Below are 24,434 nucleotides of genomic sequence, written 5' to 3' on the forward strand. Positions count from 1 at the left end.
ACTGTCAACAGAACTGTAGTTTGAAATAAAATGCTAAGGCTACATTGGAGACATAAATGGATGAAAAGTATTGTTACCAAAAAAAAGAAAAAAAAAAAAAAAAAAAGCATTGCATAAAATAAAATCTTTAGAAAAAGCTAGTAGAAGAGTCCAAACAGTGGACATCTGGAAAGCTGCAAAAGGAAGGGCTGTGTATGTAGTGCCCATACTAACTTTCAGTCAGAGAAACTTGCTTCCTACTGTGGTACAAACAGCTACATCTGAAGCTGTGGAGTATAAATAAGAGTTTTTTACTTTCCTGTTCATCCTGAAAGGTTATCATAGACTCATAGAATCAAAGAATGGCTTGGGTTGGAAGGGACCTTAAAGATCATCTAGTTCCAACCCCTTGACATAGGCAAGGATGCCACCCACTAGATCAGGTTTGCCAGGGCCCCATCCAGCCTGGTCTTGAACACCTCCAGGGATGGGGCATCCACAACTTCTCTGGGCAACCTGTTCCAGTGTCTCACCACCCTCTGAGTAAAGAACTTCTTCCTAACATCCAATCTAAATCTCCCCTCTTTCAGTTTAAAACCATTCCCCCTTGTCCCATCATTATCTACACAAGTAAAGAGTCCCTCTCCATCCTTTTTTATAAGAACCCTTTAAGTATTGAAAGGCCGCAACGAGGTCTCCCCGGAGCCTTCTCTTCTCCAGGCTGAACATCTCCAGCTCTCTCAGTCTTTCTTCATAGGAGAGGTGCTCCAGCCCTCTGATCATCTTTGTGACCCTCCTCTGGACCCGTTCTAACAGGTCCACATCTTTCTTGTACTGGGGGCCCCAGACCTGGACGCAGTACTCCAGGTGGGGCCTCACGAGGGCAGAGTAGATAGGGACAATCACCTCCCTTGACCTGCTGGCCACACCTTTCTTGATGCAGCTCAGGATACGTTTGGCCTTCTGGGCTGCAAGCACACACTGCTGGCTCACGTCGAGCTTCTCATCTACCAGAACCCCCAAATCCCTCTCCACAAGGTTGCTCTCAATAGGTTCTTCTCCCAGTCTGTACTCATGCCTGGGATTGCCCCATCCCAGGTGCAGCACCCTGCACTTGGACTTGTTGAACCTCATTTGGTTCACGTGGGCCCACTTCTCAAGCTTATCCAGGTCCCTTTGGATGGCATCTCTTCCTTCTGTTGTATCAACTGCATCACTCAGCTTGGTGTCATCTGCAAACTTGCTAAGGGTACACTCAATCCCATCATCTAGGTCACTGATGAAGATATTGAAAAGCATCAGTCCCAAGACAGACCCCTGAGGGACATCGCTTGTCACTGGCCTCTACCTGGACATAGAGCCATTGACCACTACTCTCTAGGTGCAGCCATCAAGCCAATTCCTTATCCACCAAATGGTCCACCCTTCAAATCCATCTCTCTCCAATTTAGAAATCAGGATGTCATGTGGGACCATGACAAAAGCCTTACAGAAGGCCAAGTAAATGACATGTCGGTCTTCCTTTGCCAACTGATGCTGTCACTCCATCATAGAAGGCCACCAGATTGGTCAGGCATGATTTGCCCTTGGTGAAGCTGTGCTGGCTGTCTCGGATCACCTCCTGGTCTTGCATGTGCCGTAACGTTGCTTCCAGGAGGATCTGTTCCATGATCTTGCCAGTCACAGAGGTGAGGCTCACTGGTCTGTAGTTCTCCGGGTCTTCCTTTCTACCCTTTTTAAAAATGGGAGTGATGTTTCCTTTTTTCCAGTCACGGAGGACTTTACCTGACTGCCATGACTTTTCAAATATGATAGAGAGTGGCTTGGCAGCCAATTCCCTCAGAACCCTGGGATGGATGTCATCAGGCCCCGTGGACTTGTAGCTGTTGAGTTGCATCAGGAGGTCCCAAACCCGCTCTTCGCTTACAGTGGGAGGGACTCTGCTCCCCCAGTCCCCGCCTAGAGGTTCGGAGACTCAAGAGATGTGGGAAGCCTGACGGCCAGTGAAGACTGAGGCAAAGAAGTTGTTACGTACTTCAGCCTTCTCCATGTCTGTTGTTACCAGTCCTCCATCTACATTTTTCAGAGGGGGTACACTCTCCTTAGTCTTTCTTTTCTGGCCAATGTACTTGTAGAATCCCTTCTTGTTATTTTTTGCATCCCTTGCCAAGTTTAGCTCTGTCAGTGCCTTGGCTTTCCTGATCCCATCCCTGCACGTCCAGACAGCGTTTCTGTACTCTTCCCAGAGCACACGGCCCCGTTTCCACTGCCTGTGCAGTTCCTTCTTTTGCCTAAGTTTGACCAGAAGGTCATTGCTCAGCCATACTGGTTTCCTGCCTTCCCTGCTTGATTTATTGCACATGGGGATGGAGAGCTCTTGCACGCTAAGAAAAATATCCTTAAATAGTTGCCAGATCTGATCAGATCCTCTTTCCCTAAGGACAGTATCCCACAGGCTCTCTTCCACTAATTCTTTGAGTAACTGTAAGTTTGCTCTTCTGAGGTCGAGGGTCCTTACTTTGCTCTTAGCCAGGCCCACATCCCTCGAGATCACAAACTCAACCAGGCCGTGGTCACTGCAACCCAGACTGCCTCCAATCTTAACCTCTTTAATGAGGTCATCCACACTGGTGAGCACCAGGTCCAGAAATGCTTCTCCTCTGGTTGGTTTGTCTAACACCTGGACGAGGAAGTTGTCCTCAACGCACTCCAGGAGTCTCCTGGATTGCTTACTGCCTGCCGTGTAGCTTTCCCAGCAGACATCTGGGTGATTGAAATCCCCCATCAGGATGAGAGCCCGTGAGCACAGTGCTTCTTGTAGTTGGAGCAAGAAGGCTTCATCAAAAGGCTCCCCTTGATCGGGCGGCCTGTAGTAGACCCCAACCACAAGGTGCCCTTTATTGGTCTGATGCTTAATTTTTACCCACAGGCTCTCAACCTGCTCATGGCTGTTTCTTAGCGGCAACTCTGCACAATCTATCCACTTCTTAACATAGAGGGCAACACCCCCACCCTTCCTTCCCTGCCTATCTCTCCTGTAAAGCTTGTAGCCCTCCATTCCAGCGTTCCAGTTGTGTGATTTGTCTCACCATGTTTCCGTGATAGCAATTAGATAACAGTTTTCTAATTGCACCATGGCTTCCAACTCCTCCTGCTTATTCCCCATGCTGCGTGCATTGGTGTAGAGGCACTTCAGCCGGGCTATGGGCTGCATTACCTTTTTAGAGGAGCCATTCCCAATTCCTATGGGATGATTCACAGGTGTCTCCCCGTTGTTTTCTAGTGTATTGGCATCCACTGGTTCTTTTGCGTCTCTTACAGGTACATCCCCTTCGCCAACCAAGTCTAGTTTAAAGCCCTACTAATGAGTCTAGCCAGCTTGCTGCCCAGGACGCTCTTGCCCCACTTCGTCAGGCATGCTCCATCTGGTGTCAGCATTCCTGGTCTCTCAGAAAAATGTCTGAGATCGTAGAACCCAAAACCCTGAGCATGGCACCAGCTACATAGCCAATCATTCATGTTGCCTCCTCCTTGGGTCCCAGCCAACAACTGGGAGGACTGAGAACACTACTTGCACTCCCGAGCCCTTCAACATCTCTCCAAGGGACATAAAGTCCCTTTTGATGTTTCGTAGTTTCCTTATTGCGACATCATTTGTCCCTACATGAAAGAGTAGGAATGGGTGATAGTCATGTGGCTTAACCAAGCTTGGTAGCCTCTTTGTGATGTCGCGGATGCAGGCCCCAGGCAGGCAGCAAACCTCTCGAGAGAGATTGCCTGGGCAGCAAATGGGCGCTTCAGTGCCTCTCAGAGAGGAATCTCTGATTACCAACACCCTTTGTGCTTTTTTTGTGGCACCGGTTCTTATACACATGGTTTGCTGGTCCACGTTTATACTGTTGCCCTTTCCTGGGGCTTGACCATTACCATTGTTGTTTTTATTATCCTCTCCTTTTCTGAGTTCCAGAGCATCATATCTATTGCGTAGGGGCACTTCAGGGGCAAGGGGGAGATCCCTTCTTCTGCTCCGAGCAGAGACGAGGATCCAGCTTCCCTTGTCTTGCAAGTCCATCAGTTGTGCTAATTCAGGGTTGGAGGCTCCTTTACCAGTCCCTCGTGAGGACTTGTGAGGCAGGGCTGTTGCTCAGCCTGTGCCAGTGCTTGATACCATACATCAATCTTTCGCTCTGATTCCCGGATGCTTTGCAGCCTGTTGAGCTCCTCTCGCAAGACAGCAACTTGCTCAAAAAGCTCATCCAGCTGGGCACACTTGCACCCACGACACCCAATTCTGCCATTGGGCCCTAGGGGGACTTCAGGATTCTGGAGTTCCCCACAACTGGGGGTCTGGGAAGCTCTTTTGGTCCTCAGGGGCTCCGTCTGCATGTAGACATCTGCCATGGGGGGTTGTGGCCCCTCCATCTGGGTTTTGGTCTCAGCCCACAAGAGATGCAGAGGTCATGTTTTTCTGCCTGGTGGATACCATGGCTGGGCTCTTCACAAGCAGGTTACTACTGCCATTGGAAAAGACCGTTGGAAAAGAGCAGTGAGGGCACCCTCCCTGCTCGCCCTGCCCATGCGCACTGCCGTGCAAACTGCCACCACGACCTGACTGCCGCGCCATGCCCTGTTTGCCCGTCCTGGTCACTGTGCTCCCTAGGGGCTGCCTTTGTACGGCCGGGGAAGGGGTGCTGCCAGATCTGCCCGTGCCTCGTCAGCCTCCCTCGAGAAGGCTGTCGGTCCCGGCGGCTCTCTCCGCTGGCTCAAGTGGCCTCCATGCCAGAAAAAAAGCCCTGCCTGCCTCGATCCCCTGCTCCGCTGCAGAACACGTCTGCCCCAGAGCCGATCGCGTGCTCTGTGTGCTCTGACTTCTCAGGCATACTACAAGCAGAAAACTTGAAAAAATAAATCAGATCTACTGAATAACCAAAAAGGAAGGGGAGAAGGAACAAAGCATCCTAAAGTCATTTTAATTATACTAAACATTAGTTAGACAAAAAAGTAAAAATGATGGAAGAACTGGAGGAAATTCATTAGTAAGTATTACCACTGGCCCATCAAGCTTCACAACTAAGAAAAAAGAACATTAACACGATCTACATATGTTTGCTAGCACTGTTATAAAACAGTAGTGGCCACAGTGGAGAAAAGCTAATAAACAGGTAGGTCTACACAAAAAGGATTCCAAAGCCCATCCAGATGACTGTTCATCAGATATATTTAAAATAAAACTGGCTAACCCCATAAAGCAAGCAAAATAGTTTACACAAACTGTATTATGGTAATCTTTTACAAGACTTGAAAGGAGTTATTAGAATAGTATATAAAAAAAAACAGCAACACTTTCCCAACTTAGCAAACCAAAACTTTCACATAAGGTATTGCTAAAGATTGTATCAAGAGATATAAAACAGTTATACAAATCAAGTTACACAAATCAAAATCTGAAAAGATAAATGCAAAGAGTAGAGATGAATGAATGGAAGACTTTTATCCTTAAAAAAACGTATCCTGATTTTTATCCAGTTAAGTACCAGGTTCACAATCTCCTTCAGTACGTAGTATTCAACATATAATTGATAATTTGAAAAAAAAAAAATAAATAAATAACCGGGAGGGTACAACAGATGTTATTTATGTTAATGAAATAGGATGGGTTAGAAACTTGAAGGGAACTTAAAAATAATCTGTATGCATAACTAACCAAACTAAAGATTGTTAAATTTGGTTTAATGCACATAAAGCCAAAAAACGTTATAAGGCCATACTACAGGATTCTAATGAAGCAATCGGATCAAGAAAATTTTTCTCTGCACGCTCCACGTGCATCTGCGGCAAAAAGCTGAAAAGACATTATGACGGTGCAAGAAAAAAACTAAGCACTATACTAATTTTAAGTGTCACTACAGAAATGAAAAGCCTCCTAAGACAGCATTAAAGCCAATAAACTTTAATACTGATGTTAAGGTTTAACCCGGCCAGCAGCTCAGCACCACACAGCTGTTCATTCACCCTCTCCCCTCCCTCTCTGGGATGGGGGGAGAGAATTAGAAAGAAATGAAGGCCTGTGGTTTCAGATAAAGACAGTTGATTAGGACAGGAAAGAAAGGATAATAATAATATGTACAAACAAGTGGTTCACAATGCAATTGCTCACCACCCGCTGACCGATGCCCAGCCTATCCCCGAGCAGCCGGCCCCCCCACCCCAGCCAGCCCCCCCATATTAACTGTTCAGCATGACGTCAGATGGTATGGAATACCCCTTTGGCCAGTTTGGGTCAGCTGTCCTGGGTCTGTCCCTCCCAGTTTCTTGTGAGAAATTGTCCCTCCCAATTTCTAGTGGACACCGGCACACAGTGTACCCTAAGCCATCAGGCTACCAAGGGACAGAACTCATCTGTATCTCTGGAGTGACAGGGGGATCCCAAAAGCTAACTGTATTGGAAGCTGAAGTGAGTCCAACTGGGAATGAGTGGCAAAAGCACCCCATCGTGACTGGCCCGGAGGCTCCGTGCATCCTTGGAATAGACTACCTCAAGAGAGGGTACTTCAAGAATCCAAAAGGGTACCGGTGGGCTTTTGGCATAGCTGCTTTGAGCACACAGAAGATTAAGCAGCTGTTGTAAGCCTTCTTTTGTAGGATTGCTGAGGGTTGAAGAACAGCAGGTGCCAATCGCTACCACAGCAGTGTACTGGCAGCAACATCGCACCAACCGACACTCCCCGATTCCCATCCATAAGCTAATTCATCAACTAGAGCACCAAGGAGTGATCAGCAAGACTCACTCACCCTTTAATAGTCTCATATGGCCAGTGCAAAGGTCTAATGGAGCGTGGAGAATTACACTTGGAATCGACTGCCCCAGCAGGGGTGGAAACACAGCCCTACCATTTTCCATAGACTGATCGGGACACACTGGAACTGGGGGGGGGAAGTTCCTGAACACCTGCAGTACATGGATGGCATCCTCGTGTGGGGCAACACAGCAGAAGAAGCTTTTGAGAAAGGGAAGAAAATAATCCAAATTCTCATGAAAGCTGGTTTTGCCATTAAACAGAGTAAGGTGAAGGGACCCGCACAGGAAATCCAGTTCTTGGGGGTAAAATGGCAGGATGGATGTCTCCACATTTCGATGGATGTGATCAACAAAATAACAGCAAGGTCTCCACCAACTACCAAAAAAGAAACGCAAGCTTTCCTAGGCCTTGTGGGATTCTGAAGAATGCATGTTCCAGGCTAGAGTCAGCTTGTGACTCCTCTATATCGAGTGACTCGAAAGAGGAACTATTTTGAGTAGGGCCCTGAGCAACAAAAGGGTTTTGAACAAATCAAACAAGAAATAGCTCGTGCAGTAGCCCTTGGGCCTGTCCGACAGGACCAGCTGTGCAAAACATGCTTCACACTGCAGCTGGGGAGCATGGATTCACCTGGAGGGTGTGGCAGAAAACCCCAGGAGAAACTCGAGGTCGACCTCTGGGGTTCTGGAGCCAGGGCTATCGAGGATCAGAAGCTAATTACACCCAAACTGAAAAGGGGATACTAACAGCATATGAGGGGGTTTGAGCTGCTTCAGAAGTTGAGGGTACAGAAGCACAGCTCTCTTGGCCCCACAGCTACCTGTGTTACATTGGATGTTCAAAGGGAAAATTCCCACTACACACCACGTGACTGACGCTACGTGGAGTAAGTGGGTAGCGTTAATTACACAGCGGGCTCGAATGGGAAAACCTGGAATCCTGGACTGGCCGGAAGGATAATCAATTGCCAGAAGACAGAAAGCAGTATGTGTCGTTCACTGATGGATCCTGCCACATGGTAGGGAGCCATCGGAAGTGGAAAGCTGCTGTGTGGAGTCCCACACAACGAGTTGTGGAGGCCATGGAAGGGGAAGGCGAGTCGAGTCAGTATGCAGAAGTAAAAGCCATACAACTAGCCCTAGAGATTTCTCAATGAATAAAATGGCCAGTACTGTGTCTCTACACTGACTCATGGATGGTGGCAAATGCCCTGTGGGGGTGGTTACAGCAAAGGAAACAGAACAACTGGCAGCACAGAAGTAAACCTATCTGGGCTGCTACACTGTGGCAAGATATTGCTGCCCGGGTAGAAAACCTGGCTGTAAAGGAACGTCACGTGGATGCCCACATGCCCAAGAGTCACGCTACTGAAGAACATCAGAACAACGAAGAGGTGGACCGAGCTTTGAAAATTGAAGTGGCTCAGGTGGACCTGGACTGGGGACATAAGGGTGAGCTGTTTGTAGCTCGATGGGCCCACGAAACATCAGGACATTTGGGGAGGGATGCCACATACTCGTGAATCGAGGGCTCGTGATCGAGGGGTGGACCTGACCATTGAGGCCATCACACAGGTTACCCATGAGTGTGAGACCTGTGCTACAATCAAGAAAGCCATGAGGGTAAAATCTCCCTGAAACAGGGGGAGGTGGCTAGGGTTTTGATATGGTGAGGCCTGGCAAATTGACTATATCGGACCACTCCCACAAACCCGCCAAGGCAAACAGTACATACTCACCATGGTAGAAGCAACTACTGGGTGGCTGGAAACATACCCCGTAAACCAGGCCACTGCCCAAAACACTATCTTGGGCCTGGAAAGACGAGTGCTGTGGCACACCAGAGAGAATTGAGTCCGACAATGGGAGTCATTTTCCAAAACAATCTTGTCATCTCCTGGGCCAAGAGGCATGGCATTTAGTGGGGTGTATCACATCCCCTATCACCCACAAGCCTCTGGGAAGGTTGAGAGGTACAATGGACTGTTAAAGACTATGCTGCGAGCATTGGGTGCTGGGATGTGGAAACAATGGGACATAAATCTACCAGAGGCCACTTGGCTAGTTAACAACAGAGGGTCCGACAACCATCCTGGTCCTGCTGAAACAAAACCCCTACACGCGGTGGGAGGAGCTAAAGTCCCCGTAGTGCACGTAGGGAAGTGGATGGGGAAGGCGGTTTGGGTTGCTCCTGCCTTGGGAAAAGGCAAACCCACTCGTGGGATTGTCTTCGCCCAAGGACCGGAGTATGGTCATGCCATACCTGGTGGGTCATGCAAAAGAATGGGGATATTGGGTGCATGCCTCAAGGACATTTAACCTTGGGAGAAAAATAATCTTTAATCTAAACTGTGTGTTGTAGGAAGACACTGCAGAACCAATGACAAGTCAACTTTGCAAGGAAACGGGCAAGTGCAGCAACGACTCGAGCTAAACTGGTGCTGGCGTCCAGACATCCATCTCTGCCTGCCCTGAGTGACCACTTTGGCAGATGAAGACTAAATTATCACCACTTCTTATGAACGTTTTTTGAGAAAGGCCTATAGAATGAAAAGAAGTACCTACCTATCAATCTGTTAAAGGACAAGGAACAATGGCGATGAAAATACTTACATGCTAAAGTATGTGGGACCTGAGTGTGACACAAATGTCATGGAATAAGGCGTGGATGTTGCACTGGGTCTGGCTGGGATGGAGTTAACTTTCCCTGCAGCAGCCCATAGAGCGCTGTGCTCTGCACTCGTAGCTAGAACAGCACTGGTATCACAACAGTGTGGTGTCTACTGCTGAGCAATACTAGCACAGCATCAGGACTCCCTCTAACCCCTCCCCCCAGAGCCAGCAGGCTGGGGGTGGGCAAGAGGTGAGGAAGGAACATCACCAGGGCAGCTGACCTAAACCAATCAAAGGGATATTCCATGCCATATGGTGTCACACTCAGCAATAAAAGGTGGAAAAAGGAAGGAGAGGGGAGGGGTGGACTCTCGTTGGGAAAACGTCTGTCCTCCCAAACAATGGCTACGTGTGTTGAGGCCCTGCTTCAAGGACATGGTCAAGCATCGCTTGTGGGTGGGAAGTAGAGAGTAATTTCTTTACTCTGCACTTTGTCAGAAACAAAGTTGTGTTTTTGCAATAGAAGGTGTTTTTGCAGTGAAAAATTCCACTAACCTTGCATATTCAAAAGTGATTGTGCAGCATAGCAGTGGGGAGTATGTTAAGCAGATAAGGGGAAGGTCCCACTGTCCCGAAATAAGGAGGATAGCTAAGAAAAACAGGATGAGCAGTACAAAATCAGTAAAATCACAAATCGCAGGCCCTCTAGTCACAAGAGAAGAAGGAAAAAAAGGAAAAGAAGAAATTAACGCTTCGTCAAATAAAATTGGACATATATGGTATAGAAGTGTGTCGAGTAGCTTGCGAACCTGTAGTACTCAGCCAATGAGGAAACAGGGGAGAAATCAGGTGTCAGGTAATAGGGAATATAGGGTTATGATAAACTTTTACTGTGCACTCCTGCTTGCAGGACGCCCACCACTGCAATCACAAATAAAATAGCTTCACAGAAGATCCTGTCTGAAGAAAATTGAGATTTTTCTCACAATTTCCACACGGCTTTTGCTTTTATTTTGTTTTGTTTTGTTGTTGTTTTTTTGTTTGTTTTGATTTTTTTGTTTATTTGTTTTCCCTTTTCCCCTTTTCCTTTTAGCTAAATTATTTAATTAATAATAATTTTCCCTTAATCATTATTTTTTCCTTTGATTAATTATCTTTATCCCAACCTGTGAGTAGCTTCTTTCCTTTTCTTCTTCCCCTCCTCAGAAGAGGAGGGGGAGCGAGAGAGCGGTTATGGTGGAGTTCAGCTGCCTAGCAAGGTAAAACCACCACATAGAGCACTGGAACAGGTTACCCAGAGAGGTTGTGGAGTCCCCATCTTTGGAGATATTCAAAACCCACCCAGATGCAATCCTGTGCAACCTTCGCTAGGTGACCCTGCTTGGTAGGGGGGTTGGACCAGATGATCTCCTGATCTGAGGGTACACTCAAGCCCCTCATCCAGACTGCTGATAGATATTGAAGAGAACTGGCCCCAATACTGAGCCCTGGGGGACACCACTAGTGACCGGCCTCCAACTGGATTTAACTCCATTCACCACGACTCTTTGGGCCCAGCCATGCATACAGTTTTTAACCCAGCAAAGCGTACACCCACACAAGCCTTGAGCAGCCAGCTTCTCCAGGAGAGTGCTCTGGGAAACAGTGTCAAAAGCCTTACCGAAGTCTAGGTAGACCACATCCACAACCTCTCCCTCATCCACTGAACCCGTCACCTTGTCGCAGAAGGAGATCAGGTTCGTCAAGCAGGACCTGCTTTTCATAAACCCATGCTGACTGGGCCTGATCGCCTGGTTGTCCTCTAAGTGCCGCGTGATGGCACTCAGGATGATCTGCTCCATGAGCTTCCCCAGCACCGAAGTCAGACCGACAGGCCTGTAGCTCCCTGGGTCCTCCTTCTGGCCTTTCTTGTACATGGGCGTCATATTTGCTAGCCACCAGTCAACTGGGACCTCCCCTGAAAACCAGGATTGCTGATAAATAATGGAAATTGACTTGGTGAGCGCTTCGGCCAACTCCCTCAGTACCCTCGGGTGGATCCCATCTGGCCCCATAGATCTGCATACGTCTAAGTGGTGCAGCAGGTCACCAATTGTTTCCTTCTGGATTACAAGGGCTTCATTCTGCTCCCCGTCCCTATCTACCAGCTCAGGGGGCTGGGTATATGAAGAACAACCGATCCAACTACTCAAGACTGAGGCAAAGAAGGCATTAAGTACCTCAGCCTTTTCCTCATCTCTTGTCACTGTTTCCTCCCCACATCCAGCACAGGATGGAGATTCTCTTTAGTCCTCCTTTTGTTCTTCATGTATTTATAAAAACATTCTTTATTGTCTTTAACAGCAGTAGCCAGGTTGAGCTCCAGTTGGGCTTTGGCCCTTCTAATTTTCTCCCTGCACAGCCTCACAACACCTTTGTAGTCCTCCTGAGTGGCCAGCCCCTTCTTCCAAAGTACATAAACTTTTCCTTCCTGAGCTCTAATCAAAACTCCCTGTTCAGCCAGGCTGGTCTTCTTCCCTGCCAGCTCATCTTTTGGCACATGGAGACTGCCTGCTCCTGTGCCTTTAGGATTTCCTTCTTGGAAGGACTCCTTTGCCCTTCAGGACTGCCCCCCAAGGGACTCTGGCAACCAGTCTCCTTTAACAGACTAAAGACTGTCCTCCAGAAGTCCAGGGTAGCAGTTCTACTACCCCCCCCACCCACACTTTTCCAAGAATCGAAAACTCTATTAATTCAGAATATGCCCAAGATGACCTCCAACCTTCACATTGCCCACAAGTCCTTCTCTGTTCACAAGCAAAAGGTCCAGCAGGGCTCCTTCCCTAGTTGGCTCACTCACCAGCTGTGTCAGGATGATATATTCCACACACCCCAGAAGCCTCCTAGACTGTTTCTTCTCTCCTGCATTGTATTTCCAGCAGACATCTGGTAAGGTGAAGTCCCCCACGAGAACAAAGGCTAGCGGTTGTGAGACTTCTTCCAGCTGCTTATAGAACGTTTCATCTGCCTCTTCATCCTGGTTGGGTGGTCTATAACAGACGCCGACCAGGACATTTGCCTCACTGGCCTTCCCCCTGATTCTTATCCATAATCACTCAACCTTGTTGTCACCATTATTAAGGTCGAGACAATCAAAATACTAACATACAGGACTACCCCACTGCCTCTCCTTCCTAGCCTATCCCTTCTGAAAGGGGATGCTTTAGATGCTTGTCATGGTTTCAGCTAGGATAGTGTTAATTTTCCTCCTAGTAGATGGTAGGGTGCTGTGTTTGGGATTTAGGATGAGAAGAGTGTTGAAACCACGCTGATGTTTTAATTGTTGCAGAGCAGTGCTTACACTAAGACAAGGACTTTTCAGCTTCTCGCCCTGCCCTGCCAGCGGGCAGGCTGGGGGTGCAGCAAGAGCTGGGAGGGGACAGACCCAGGACAGCTGACCCAAACTGGCCAAAGGGATATTCCATACGATGTGATATTATGCCAAACAATTAAACTGGGGGGTTGGCCAGGGAGGCTGTTGTTGCTTGGGGATTGGCTGAGCATCGGTCAGCTGGCAGTGAGCGACTGTGTCGCTCTTTTTTTTTTTGTTTATTTTTTTTTTCGTTTTGTTGTTTTCTGTTTAAACTGTCCTTTTCTCAACCCATGAGTTTTTGTTCTTTTCTTTTCAAATTTCTCCCCCATCCAGCTTGGAGGGTGAGCGAGCAGATGGCTGTGTGGTGTTTAGCTGTCTGCTGGGTTAAACCGCAACACGTGCTTTGGAAGAAAAGTATAAGAATGAACCCACAATAGATAATGAATATTCTTTCTAGTTCCATCCTTTGTTAGTTCTTCCAGATTTCTTTTTTATCAGTTGTCCTGGTTTCAGCTAGGATAGAGCTAATTTTCCTCCTAGTAGATGGTAGGGTGCTGTGTTTGGGATTTAGGATGAGAAGAGTGTTGATAACACACTGATGTTTTAATTGTTGCAGAGCAGTGCTTACACTAAGACAAGGACTCATCCAGTCTGCTGATAGATATTGAAGAGAACTGGCCCCAATACTGAGCCCTGGGGGACACCACTAGTGACCGGCCTCCAACTGGATTTAACTCCATTCACCACGACTCTTTGGGCCCAGCCATGCATACAGTTTTTAACCCAGCAGAGCGTACACCCACACAAACCTTGAGCAGCCAGCTTCTCCAGGAGAGTGCTCTGGGAAACAGTGTCAAAAGCCTTACCGAAGTCTAGGTAGACCACATCCACATCTGGTTGGACCAGATGATCTCCTAATCTGAGGATCAGTACCTCCATGTCCTTCTTGTAGCGAGTGGCCCAAAACCGAACACAGTACTCGAGATGCAGCCTCAGCAGAGCTGAGTACAGGGGGACAATCACTTCCCTAGCCCTGCTGGCCACACTGCTTCTTATACAAGCCAGGATGCTGTTGGCCTTCTTGGCCACCTGAGCACACTGCTAGCTCATATTCAGCCGACTATCAACCAATACTCCCAGGTCCTTCTCTGCCAGGCAGCTTTCCGACCACTCATCTCCCAGCCTGTAGCTCTGCTTTGGGTTATTATGCCCCAGGTGCAGGATCCGGCACTCGGCCTTGTTGAACTTCATACAGTTGACCTAAGCCCATCGGTCCAGCCTACCCAGATCCTCCTGCAGAGCCTTCCTACCCTTGAGCAGATCAACACACACGCACCTAACTTGGTGTCATCTGCAAACTTACTGAGGATGCACTCGATCCCCTCATCCAGATCATCGATAAAGATATTAAAGAGGACTGGCCCCAGTACCGAGCCCTGGGGGACTCCATTAGTGACCGGCCTCCAACTGGATTTGACTCCATTCACCATGACTTTTTGGGCCCAGCTACCCAGTCAGTTTCTAACCCAACGAAGTGTGCAAAGAAGTCTTTCTGTTACAGTCTTGCTGTTAGTATGGAAGACTGCTTTTGAGCCACCAAGAAAGCATACACCAGCTAGCATCTCTACATCTTCCTTACTGTCTTGTTGCAAGGACTCCAAAGGCTTCCCCCCTCCACACACACACACACACACACACAACTACTTGAGCTCTTGGTATTAGACAGACATTATGCCCAACCTTGGTTGTGCTGGAGACAATTTTTCAAGCTCATCATATTTACAACAAACTGATTTTCTATGAAAAAACTTGCTATCCCAAAATAAGACTTATCAGAATTGTCTTAAAATATGGGGTACAGCCTGGGCTGTGTAACCCAAAGGTTTCAAAAACAACAACAACAACAAAAAAAACAAACAACACAAATGTTACATTAATACCTTAAACCAAGCTAATCTCGTACATAGAGTTTTCACACACACTGCACCATAATATAAAATACCCTTCATAAATACATGTATTATTACATCATTTTGAAAATGCAGAACACTAAAATGCTCTTAAGAGTAAAATCATACTACACCATGCATATTAAAAATACATAAGAGAACAGCAAGGTGTGTTCTGGGAAAACATGGGCAACCCTCAAACTACAGCAGCAGAGAAGAGGAAAAAAGGGCAGAGAAAGGTAGATCAACTCTACATGCAGCAAGACATGCCCAGAGTCTTACTGCACAAAAAGACAGGAAGAAGCAGGACCAAAAGCAGCACAAAAAAAGCTAGCATCTATTATTAGTTCTGAAATACTTAATAATAGCACTAGCTTCTTACACAGTCCACAGCTACAGTCTATCAAAAGTTTGACCTGTATGTTAAATCATTTATGTCAAGTCAACTGTTTAAAACAAGGCAATACTAATCTAATTTCACATATTCATAGTAAAGACCACTGCAGCTAGAAGCACATGGCTGAGGCATTGTTTACGTTGACTGAGAAAGCAAAAAAAAATATTTTAAATCACTGAAAATATGAGCCTTGAAAAACACACAATCAGGTCAACACAGTGAATTAAAACTGTATTAATTTAAAATATTTGAACTAAACACTTATGAAACTATTCTAACAGTTGGAAAAAAATAAACAATGTGTTCAGTGGGGAAATCAAGTTATCAACCAGCTTAGTTAATGGTGTGCTAAGACATTAATTTTGTCTTTACAATGAAGTTAAAAAAAAAAAGTAATACCTACACGATTACTGATCAGTCAGCTGTAGTTTCTCCAACAAATAAAAGAAATACATTTTCGACAAAGGGTACACAACTAAATGCAGAGCTGTTCCTTATTCAACCACAACCATCACATTAATGATTTTTTTTTTTTTTAACAGAGCTATACACACAATGCAAAATGCCTGTGTTTTTTTTCTTCACAGAATCACAGAATTGAAGGGGTTGGAAGGGACCTCAAAAGATCATCAGGTCCAACCCCCCTGCCAAAGCAGGTTCCTTAAAGCAGGCTGCCCAGGTAGGCATCCAGACAGGCCTTGAATATCTCCAGAGAAGGAGACTCCACAACCTCCCTGGGCAGCCTGTTCCAGTGCTCCGTCACCCTCACTGTGAAGAAGTTCTTTCGCATATTGGTACAGAACTTCCTGGGCTCCATTTTGTGGCCATTGCCCCTTGTCCTGTCCCCACAAACCACTGAAAAGAGGTTGGCCAAATCCTTGTCTCCCACACCTCAGGTATTTATTCACATTGATGAGATCCCCTCTCAGTCTTCTCTTCTCCAGGCTGAACAGACCCAGGTCTCTCAGCCTTTCCTCATAAGGAAAAGGTTAGAGAGAGTCCTGATGCTGTGCCAGCACTGCTCAGCAGTAGACACAACACTGGTGTGATACCACTGCTGTTCTAGCTACAAGCGCAGAGCACAGCACTGTATGGGCTGCTGCAGGGAAAGCACACATTTTGTTATTTACATAGGGAAAGTTAACATCCCAGCCAGACCCAGTACAGACCCCCAGGTCCTTCTCCTCAGAGCTCCTCTCCGGCAGGTCATCCCCCAGCCTGTACTGACATGTGCGGTTGTTCCTTCCCAGGTGCAGGACTCTATACTTGCTCTTGTTAAACCTAATTTGGTTTCTTACTACCCATCTTTCCAGCCTCTCCAGGTCTTACTGAATGGCTTCTGGCGTGTCGGCCACTCCTCCTTGTTGATGAGCTCCTTGCTCATCCACACAGGTTTCCTGCCCCCTTCCCCGATTTACTACTCTTCGGGATGCACCGATCCTGAGCTTGAAGAAGTGCTGCTTAAATGTAGTCCAGCTCTCACATGCACCCTTGCCTTCTAGCAACCTAGCCCATGAGATACTCCCAAGCAGGTCCCGGAAGAGGTCGAAGTTGGCTCTCCGAAAGTCCAGGGTTGCAACCCTGCTTTTAGCCTTACTTCTTCCACCAAGTTCCATCTTGAACTCCACCATCTCATGGTCACTGCATCCCAAGCTGCCCCCAACCTTCACATCCCTAACAAGCCCATCCCTGTTGGTAAGAACGAGGTCCAAGAGCACCCCCCCACCTCATCAGTTCCTCCACCACCTGCATCAGAAAATTGTCTTCAACACATCATAGGAACCATTTGGACTGCGCGTACCTGGCCAAGTTGCTTACCCAACAGATGCCTGGATAATTGAAGTCCCCCATGAGAACCAGTGCCCGGGATTGTGAGGCTACTACCAGCTGCCTGTAGAAGGCCTCATCGACCTCCTCCTCTTGATCTGGTGATCTGGTGTGGGGGTAGTACACCCCCACAACAGTGTCCCCCATACCAGCCCACCCCTTAATTCTTACCCACAAGCTCTCCACTTGTCCATCACCCTCCCCCAGGTGGAGCTGGGTACACTCTAATTGCTCCCTCACATAAAGGGCAACCCCACCCCCTTGCTTCCCCAGCCTGTCTTTCCTAAGAAGGACACAGACCTCCATGACAGCGTTCCAGTCATGTGGGCTGTCCCACCATGTCTCTGTGATTGCCATGAGATCGTGGCCCTGTGACCAAACAGATCTCAAGCTCATCCTGTTCATTTCCCATGCTCCATGCGTTGGTATACAGGCACTTTAGGGAAGCAGCAGGCGCAGTTACCCCTGGAGGGATGCAAGAAGAAGATTCTGGATGGGGTATCAGGATCATTACCTTCTCTGAGGAGCCCTCAGACAATCCTATGGGACAACTCAGAGGTTTTTCCCTACTATCGTCAACAGTGACAGCAGTGACAACTTCCCCCAGCCCTTCTCTGTCACTTTTAGCTCCCCTCCCTTCCCCCGTCAAACCTAGTTTAAAGCCCTGGTAATCAGCCCGGAGAGCTTGCTCCCCAACACACTTGTGCCCCACTTGCTGAGTTGGAGTCAGTCAGCAGCCCACATACCCAGCTTCTCAAAGGACTGCCCAAGATCAAAATCCCAAAGCCCTGGTCCAGACACCACCCCCTCAGCCAGTCATTCTCCTGTCCCGTTCTCCTCCTTCTTTCTGTGTCCCGGTCACCCAGCAGGAGGATGACTGTACATTCATTGTATTAATATTACTTTGCATCTTAATTGAGAGCCTTTTTTTACAAGATGATACAAATGAGGTAATTACACTGCTACCACTACAGGTCTCATGGGATCAGTAGGTGGCTTAAAACACCTCATGGCAAAAAAAAAAAAAAAAAAAGTCATAATGACAGTTGCTTTTTGAATTCTCAGTAAAGATTTCAAATAGACAACATCTAAAAATTACCACTCCGGCATTTAAACTTTGTCCATTTTTCTTTTGCATTGAATAATTCAATTACACAATGTGAAAAAGTTACTGAACGCATTAATTAAAATTCTGATTCTGTAAATTTCATAGAGAGAACACTACTTACGGTAGTAAATGTCATGCGTTTCAACTGTTAAGGCCTTTATCCTGCACTTCATTGACAAAAGTTTCACTGGTTTTCATTTTCAAGTCAGTTTTAATTTATTTTCAAGCAATCATATCCGTTTGGAGATGGAGTGAGATGGAGAAGACATAAGAGGTTGTTGCTTTAAATTGAAAAAACTCTGAGATTCTCTTAAGAACTAAATTACACTTGTAAGTAATATATGCATACAGGTACGTAGGTGTTGAGGGATTTTTGAAACAGCAAAAATCCCATGGCTTGCTGCAGCTGAGCAAACCAAGCTACCAGGGCAACTATGAGAAGTTCCCATGACAGTGTTCCCACATCACCCAATTGAGGAATTCAGAAAAATATTGTTACCAGCAGCTGGCTTCAAGGACAAGGTCTATGTGACTGCTAATCACAAGGGGGTTGTTTTCTTGCAGGTGGGGTTGTTTTCTTCTAGTTGTTTGTCTGAGTGCTTTTGACCAATATTCTTGTGTGAAACACTGTCCGCCCCTGTTAAGTTCTCTATAAAAGTTAGGCTATTCGGGCAATAAGATGGAGCATGATCTGACTCTACTGGTGTCTGTTGTGCTTTCGGCCGTGCTTCCTGCAACATATGGCGCCCGAACAGGCTGAGACCCGAACAGGCTGAGGCCGGGACATCGGAGCGGCGCGGGAGACCCGAGGCACGCGGCAAGCCTACCACCGCACGGAGAGAGCACTGACTGACGCTGCAGGGCTACGGCCAACTACGAGAGACAAGGACAGACCTGGCGGATGCCGGAACACCTGAGAGACGTTGAAACACTCTACACACCGACCTGAACAACGGAGCCGCGCAGGGACGCGGGAAAAGGAACCGCGGGAGGACGCGGGAAAAGGAATCGCGGAGGGACGCGGGAAATGGAGTCGCGGAAAATGCGGGAAATTGAAGTAATCGCAGGAAATTGAAGTAATCGCGGTGCGATGCAGGGCATCCGAGATCGAGTTACTACGGGAGACCAGAGGCGTCAGTGGACAACGGCAGCCGACCCTCATCGTGTGGCGAGTCGGCACAGAGCAGAGGGGCGGACATCAGGACCCTGCAGTCTGTCTGACGTAACCATGGAGGCAGCAGCAGCTGTGCTGCTTCTCTCTGGCATTCTTTTTATAAGAGGTTTATCTTGCAATGCAAAAAAGACTATTCGTCCCCAGATCGGTGTTATAACTATGTTTCTGGATAACATTCCGTGGGGTTGCCACATTCTACGGATTACTAATGACGACTTAGCTCTATTGCGGGGCAGGAGTGCAGAGACGCTGATTACACTGCCAAATGACCACCGGCAGGCTCTTTCACAAACAGCTTCTAAGGTTGCAGCTGGCACTGCCTGCAGCCGTATAGCAGACGTTACACTCTCTTTCCTAACTAGTAAACATGTGTCTCATCCATTTGTGGTGAATGGTCAGTGGCAAAAAGAAAAGGGGGAGAGTAAGGGGCGACAAAGACAGAAACGGTACCAGGAGGATGCCACTGACACTAACAGCACGGGTAATAGGAGTAGTATAGGTGACACAGGTGCGGGTCAGCGGCGGGCGCTGCCGCGCTGCGGGGCACTCTGCCTGCTGCTCGCCCTCGCCAGCCTGTGCACTGCTGCCGACGGTGCTAGAGCAAAATGTGAAGACTGCTCAGATGGCAGTGATGAGAGTGCTTGTGTGAAGAAGACGTGTGCTGAATCTGACTTTGTGTGCAACAGTGGTCAGTGTGTGCCAAACAGATGGCCGTGTGATGGGGATCCGGACTGTGAAAATGGGTCTGATGAGAGTGCTGAGCTGTGTCATATGAGAACATGCCAGGTAAATGAAATCAGCTGTGGTCCTCAGTCAACCCAGTGTATCCCAGTGTCCTGGAAATGTGATGGTGAAAAAGACTGTGACAGAGATCCTGATTGCAAGGATGGAAGTGATGAAATTAACTGCCCTTCTCGGACCTGCAGGCCAGACCAGTTCAGATGTGAAGATGGGAACTGTGTCCATGGGAGTAGGCAGTGCAGTGGTGTGAGAGACTGTCTGGATGGCACTGATGAAGCCAACTGTAACAATGTTATTCAGTGCTCTGGACCTGGCAAATTCAAGTGCAGAAGTGGAGAATGCATAGATATCAATAAAGTGTGTAACCAGCAGAGAGACTGCAAGGACTGGGGTGATGAGCCCCTGAAGGAATGCAACAAAAATGAATGTGACTGTCCAGCTGGGTTTGAGTTTGTAGACAAGAGAAACTGTGGAGATATTGATGAATGCCAAAACCCTGGTATCTGTAGTCAAATCTGTATCAACCTGAAAGGTGGCTGCAAATGTGAATGTAGCCGTGGCTATCAGATGAATCCTGCTACAGGAACCTGGAAAGGGCCATACGAGTACAGAAATACAAATAACACCTGTGATTACAATGACGCTGCTAAGCAGGGTTTAGGGGTTTATGGCACGGAGACAAGGGGTAACAACTACAGTGTTTGGAACAATTGTACAGCTTTGGCCTTACCTCCTGATGTTTTTCTGATTTGTGGGGATAGGGCCTGGCAAGGTATCCCTGCAAATGCTATCAGATGTCCATGTTACTTAGATAAACTCATTGTATTTGCTCCTAGCTTGTTACAGTTGTGTGAGATCACCAGACATAAATGGGCATTGCTTGCACCGGATTGCAATGATAATGTTGAGTTGCAGCTAGAGCGGCATTGGCAATTTTAGTGCCTGGAGTGGCACCTCCGGCCGCACGTAACAACTTAGAAAAATTGGTATGCTGGGCCAAGAGGCAAGCCTATGCCACGACAGAGATACTTGAGGAGATGTTACCAGATCAAAATAGTCTGCAACATCTGCTTTTACAGGATCAAGCTGCTACTGACATCTTGCTTTTGGCTCAAAGGAATGGGTGTGAGGACTTTAAGGGAATGTACTGTTTAAACCTTTCTGATCATAATGATTCAATTCACAAATCCATTACTTTCCTGAAAGAGCACATGAGAAAGATTCAATATGGTATCAATCCTTTCAATCAATGGTTCACTGATTTGTTTGAAACAATGCATAGATGGTTACTGGGATTAGTCAAAGAGGGATTAAGGATTCTGTTTGCTGTGGTGTCAATCATCATTGCATGTGGTATTGTGATAAATGTGGTTAAAGGGTTACTTGCAAAAATGTTATATTGGGCGTGGTTTGCTCAAAAAAGAAAAAAAAAAAAGGGGGAATTGTTGAGGGATTTTTTGAAACAGCAAAAATCCCATGGCTTGCTGTAGCTGAGCAAACCAAGCTACCAGGGCAACTATGAGAAGTTCCCATGACAGTGTTCCCACATCGCCCAATTGAGGAATTCAGGAAAATATTGTTACCAGTAGCTGGCTTCAAGGACAAGGTCTATATGACTGCTAATCACAAGGGGGTTGTTTTCTTGAAGTTGTTTGTCTGAGTGCTTTTGACCAATAATCTTGTGTGAAACACTGTCCACCCCTGTTAAGTTCACTATAAAAGTTAGGCTATTCAGGCAATAAAATGGAGCATGATCTGACTCTACTGGTGTCTGTTGTGCTTTCGGCCGTGCTTCCTGCAACACATAGGACCAGGGATGCACGCGGGACCAGACGCGACTGCAGAGGCGCTCCTCAGAGGCATTCGGCCCAACCCACCGCGGTGCGGCCCAGGCAGCCCCGTCTGCGAACACGCCGCCAGCGAACAACCTAAAACCAGCCCCAGACACAACCGAGGCGCCCCCTGCCCCAGCCTCGCTCAATATCGCAGGGTCCCAGGGGTGCCCGCACTGCCCTGCTCACTCCTCTAGCAGCAGGGGCTGGGGAAAGGCTTCCACCTACGGGCAAGCCTGTTCACCAGAGGCTGCCGAGCAACCTACCGGCCCCGAACATCCACAGCCCCCGAGCCCTTCTCTCCCCAGCCCGCTCCCCAAGTCCCTCGGCCCAGTAGTGCCAAGCCCTCACAACCGGCACCAGGCCGCTGGCTGCCGACGGTTCCCCCTCGGCTATCACGCAGCGAGGGGGCAGGCAATGAACCTCCCCACCACCACCCCATACCTCGGTTGAGATCGAGAGGGACGTTCTCCTCACCGCTGTCGTTCCGACCTGCAGGAACGGGGGACAGAAGTTGAGAGCGCGTTAGGCTGGCGGCGGGGGGAGAACAAGGGAGCGGAGGGGACGGTTGGGTATCGACAGGGAACGGGGACCGCTATGGGAAGGAAAGGGAAGTGAAAGTCGGCAGCAAGGCAGAAGGAGCCTACCCCCGCAGCCTTCTCGGGCCCCTTACCTCGGCTAGGGAGGTGCCTCAAAGAGCGTGAGCGGAGGCTCACCGCCATGTTTATGGCCCCACAACCACAACACCGGAAACCTCGCCAGCTCTCGCGAGAAGCCTGCGGAACCGCTGCCGCAGCCAGCACCCCCCTCCCCACTCCATATGGCCTTGCCTCCCTCCCTCCACCTCGCCAGCAGGAGGAGCACAGGGGCGGCTGAAGCGAGATGAGGTGGAGTTGAGAAGCTGCTGCCTCGCCGAGGGGGATCCAGTCTGCCCCAGATGGGCCTTGTTCCCTCTCTCGTGGCGGTCTTGGGGCTGTGGATGCGTGAGCGCCATACTTCCTCAGTCAGTCCCAGTTATCTGATAAAATAGTTCGGGTTCGTTACCTGGTGTGCAATAAACCCATCTAAACATTAGGTCGAGATAGTGTTTATTTCAGAGTTGCACAAGTCTGGATACCAGGTGGTTTCCCACAAAGCTGATACACCTAAGGGTTTTCCACACCACTCTTTATACAGTCCCTTTGTACATGTTTGTACAATCCCCTCCCCTCCAATTGGTTACATAATTATCACACTGCTGACATGACAGAATGATTCTGTGCATCCTCAAAGAGGAAGGGTCCCTTGTTGAGTCAGTCTCCCAGCCTAGGGGTGTGATTTTTTACTATTGTAATAAGGATAGTCCATATTGGAATACTCCTATTTTTTGTTTTTCAGCCAAATATTCATGTTACATTGATTGGTGATATATTCAAGGAAATACGTCAGGATTGTCAATATGTCAAGAATATCAATATAATGGTCTTCATGATAAGGAGTTCCTCACTTAATCATCCTTTAGAAACACCTCCAAGGCCTGGGACACCTTGCTGTGGGAACAAAAATGTTGTTTTTGCACAGAGTTACATTGTTTAAAGGGAAGGAATGTGGTATTGAGATTATGGTTGCAGTTATAAGAAAGCTTAACAGATGACCTTGTAAAATGCAGACAACCATACTCCTTAGAACAATTAGGTGAATATCACGGTATCAAGTCAACTCAGACAAGTGAAGAAACATTACTACTTTAAACAGTAAAAAAAATCAAAAGAAATTTGAAATTTAAAAGGCCGGCAACTGAAGGCCATGCATTGTCTGTGAAGCATCGGATAGATTGTGAACCTGGATTACCCAGTCAATGGGGAAATGGGAAGGTCCCAGTCATCGAGAAAAAAAAAGTATATAAACCATACTGTGTGACTAGTAGGCACGGTCCTGCTTGTGGGATGCCTGCCATTGCAATCGCGAATAAATTACTACTTCACTGAGATCCTCGCCTGAGCCTAAGTTATTGGCTACAGAGTGTTTCTCACAATTTGGGGGCTCGTCTGGGATCCAGTCACCTACTGGGGAGCCCCGCCGCCACAGCAGCAGGAAGGCATGCCCCGCTGATTTCAGTGGTCCTGTGCATCAATGCTGGCAGTTCTGCGGAGTGCTGATAGAGGGCCCGAGACTGATTAAAGAAGGAAATGTGGGGAAGGGAAGAAGGTAGGCACTCCGGGTTTGAGAATTGATCCAGTAACTCTGTGCACAGACCAAGGTAAGAAATATTAAGTATTGCCTTGGGGGTCAGGTGAGACTCTGTGTGATGTGTGATTGAGATGTACTTTCTACAGGAAGCGAGTGTGGAGACCTGATCTGGGGTTCCGTAGCTCCACAAGGGGCGTGGCCGGAGACAGAGGAAGCGTGAGATAAGGGAGAGAAAGGAAGAGTCTTGGGAAATTTGGTGTATGGTACCCCTTGCACGGTGAAGTGCTTGGCAGTACGGGATGGGGGGGGGTCACCCCACCACAATCGTGCGCACCCACCACAGTAGTTCACCTTGTATTTATACAAAAGGGGTTACACAGGTAAGGAAACGCCTACACATATTCATAACCTCTCCCCAAAAGGGCGGTCTTTATTACAATGAGTTCCAATAAACCATTTCTGTTGTCTCCGCCTTTAACTCCTCCCAACTATGC

General features: G+C 47.8%; 1 protein-coding gene across 6 annotated transcripts in view; it reads right to left on the minus strand.

Annotated features, from left to right (window-relative positions):
* LOC311426257 (rapamycin-insensitive companion of mTOR-like) overlaps positions 1-22,525 on the minus strand; it is a 238,986-nt gene extending 216,461 nt beyond the window's left edge. For 4 of the 6 annotated variants that reach the window (XM_084502476.1, XM_084502477.1, XM_084502478.1 and 1 more), the window contains exons 1-2: positions 22,445-22,513; positions 22,216-22,263 (exon numbers count right to left, since the gene is read on the minus strand). In XM_084502476.1, the coding sequence (XP_084358602.1) occupies positions 22,216-22,263; positions 22,445-22,493 (97 nt within the window). In that variant the 5' untranslated portion in view covers positions 22,494-22,513. Of the gene's footprint in view, positions 1-22,215; positions 22,264-22,444 lie in introns of all 6 variants that reach the window. The other 2 variants (XM_084502479.1, XM_084502480.1) reach the window with 2 other exon arrangements.
* Between the last annotated feature and the right edge of the window lie 1,909 nt (positions 22,526-24,434).

This window comes from Aythya ferina, assembly GCF_964211825.1.
Source record: "Aythya ferina genome assembly, chromosome: W".
Lineage (NCBI taxonomy): Eukaryota > Metazoa > Chordata > Aves > Anseriformes > Anatidae > Aythya > Aythya ferina.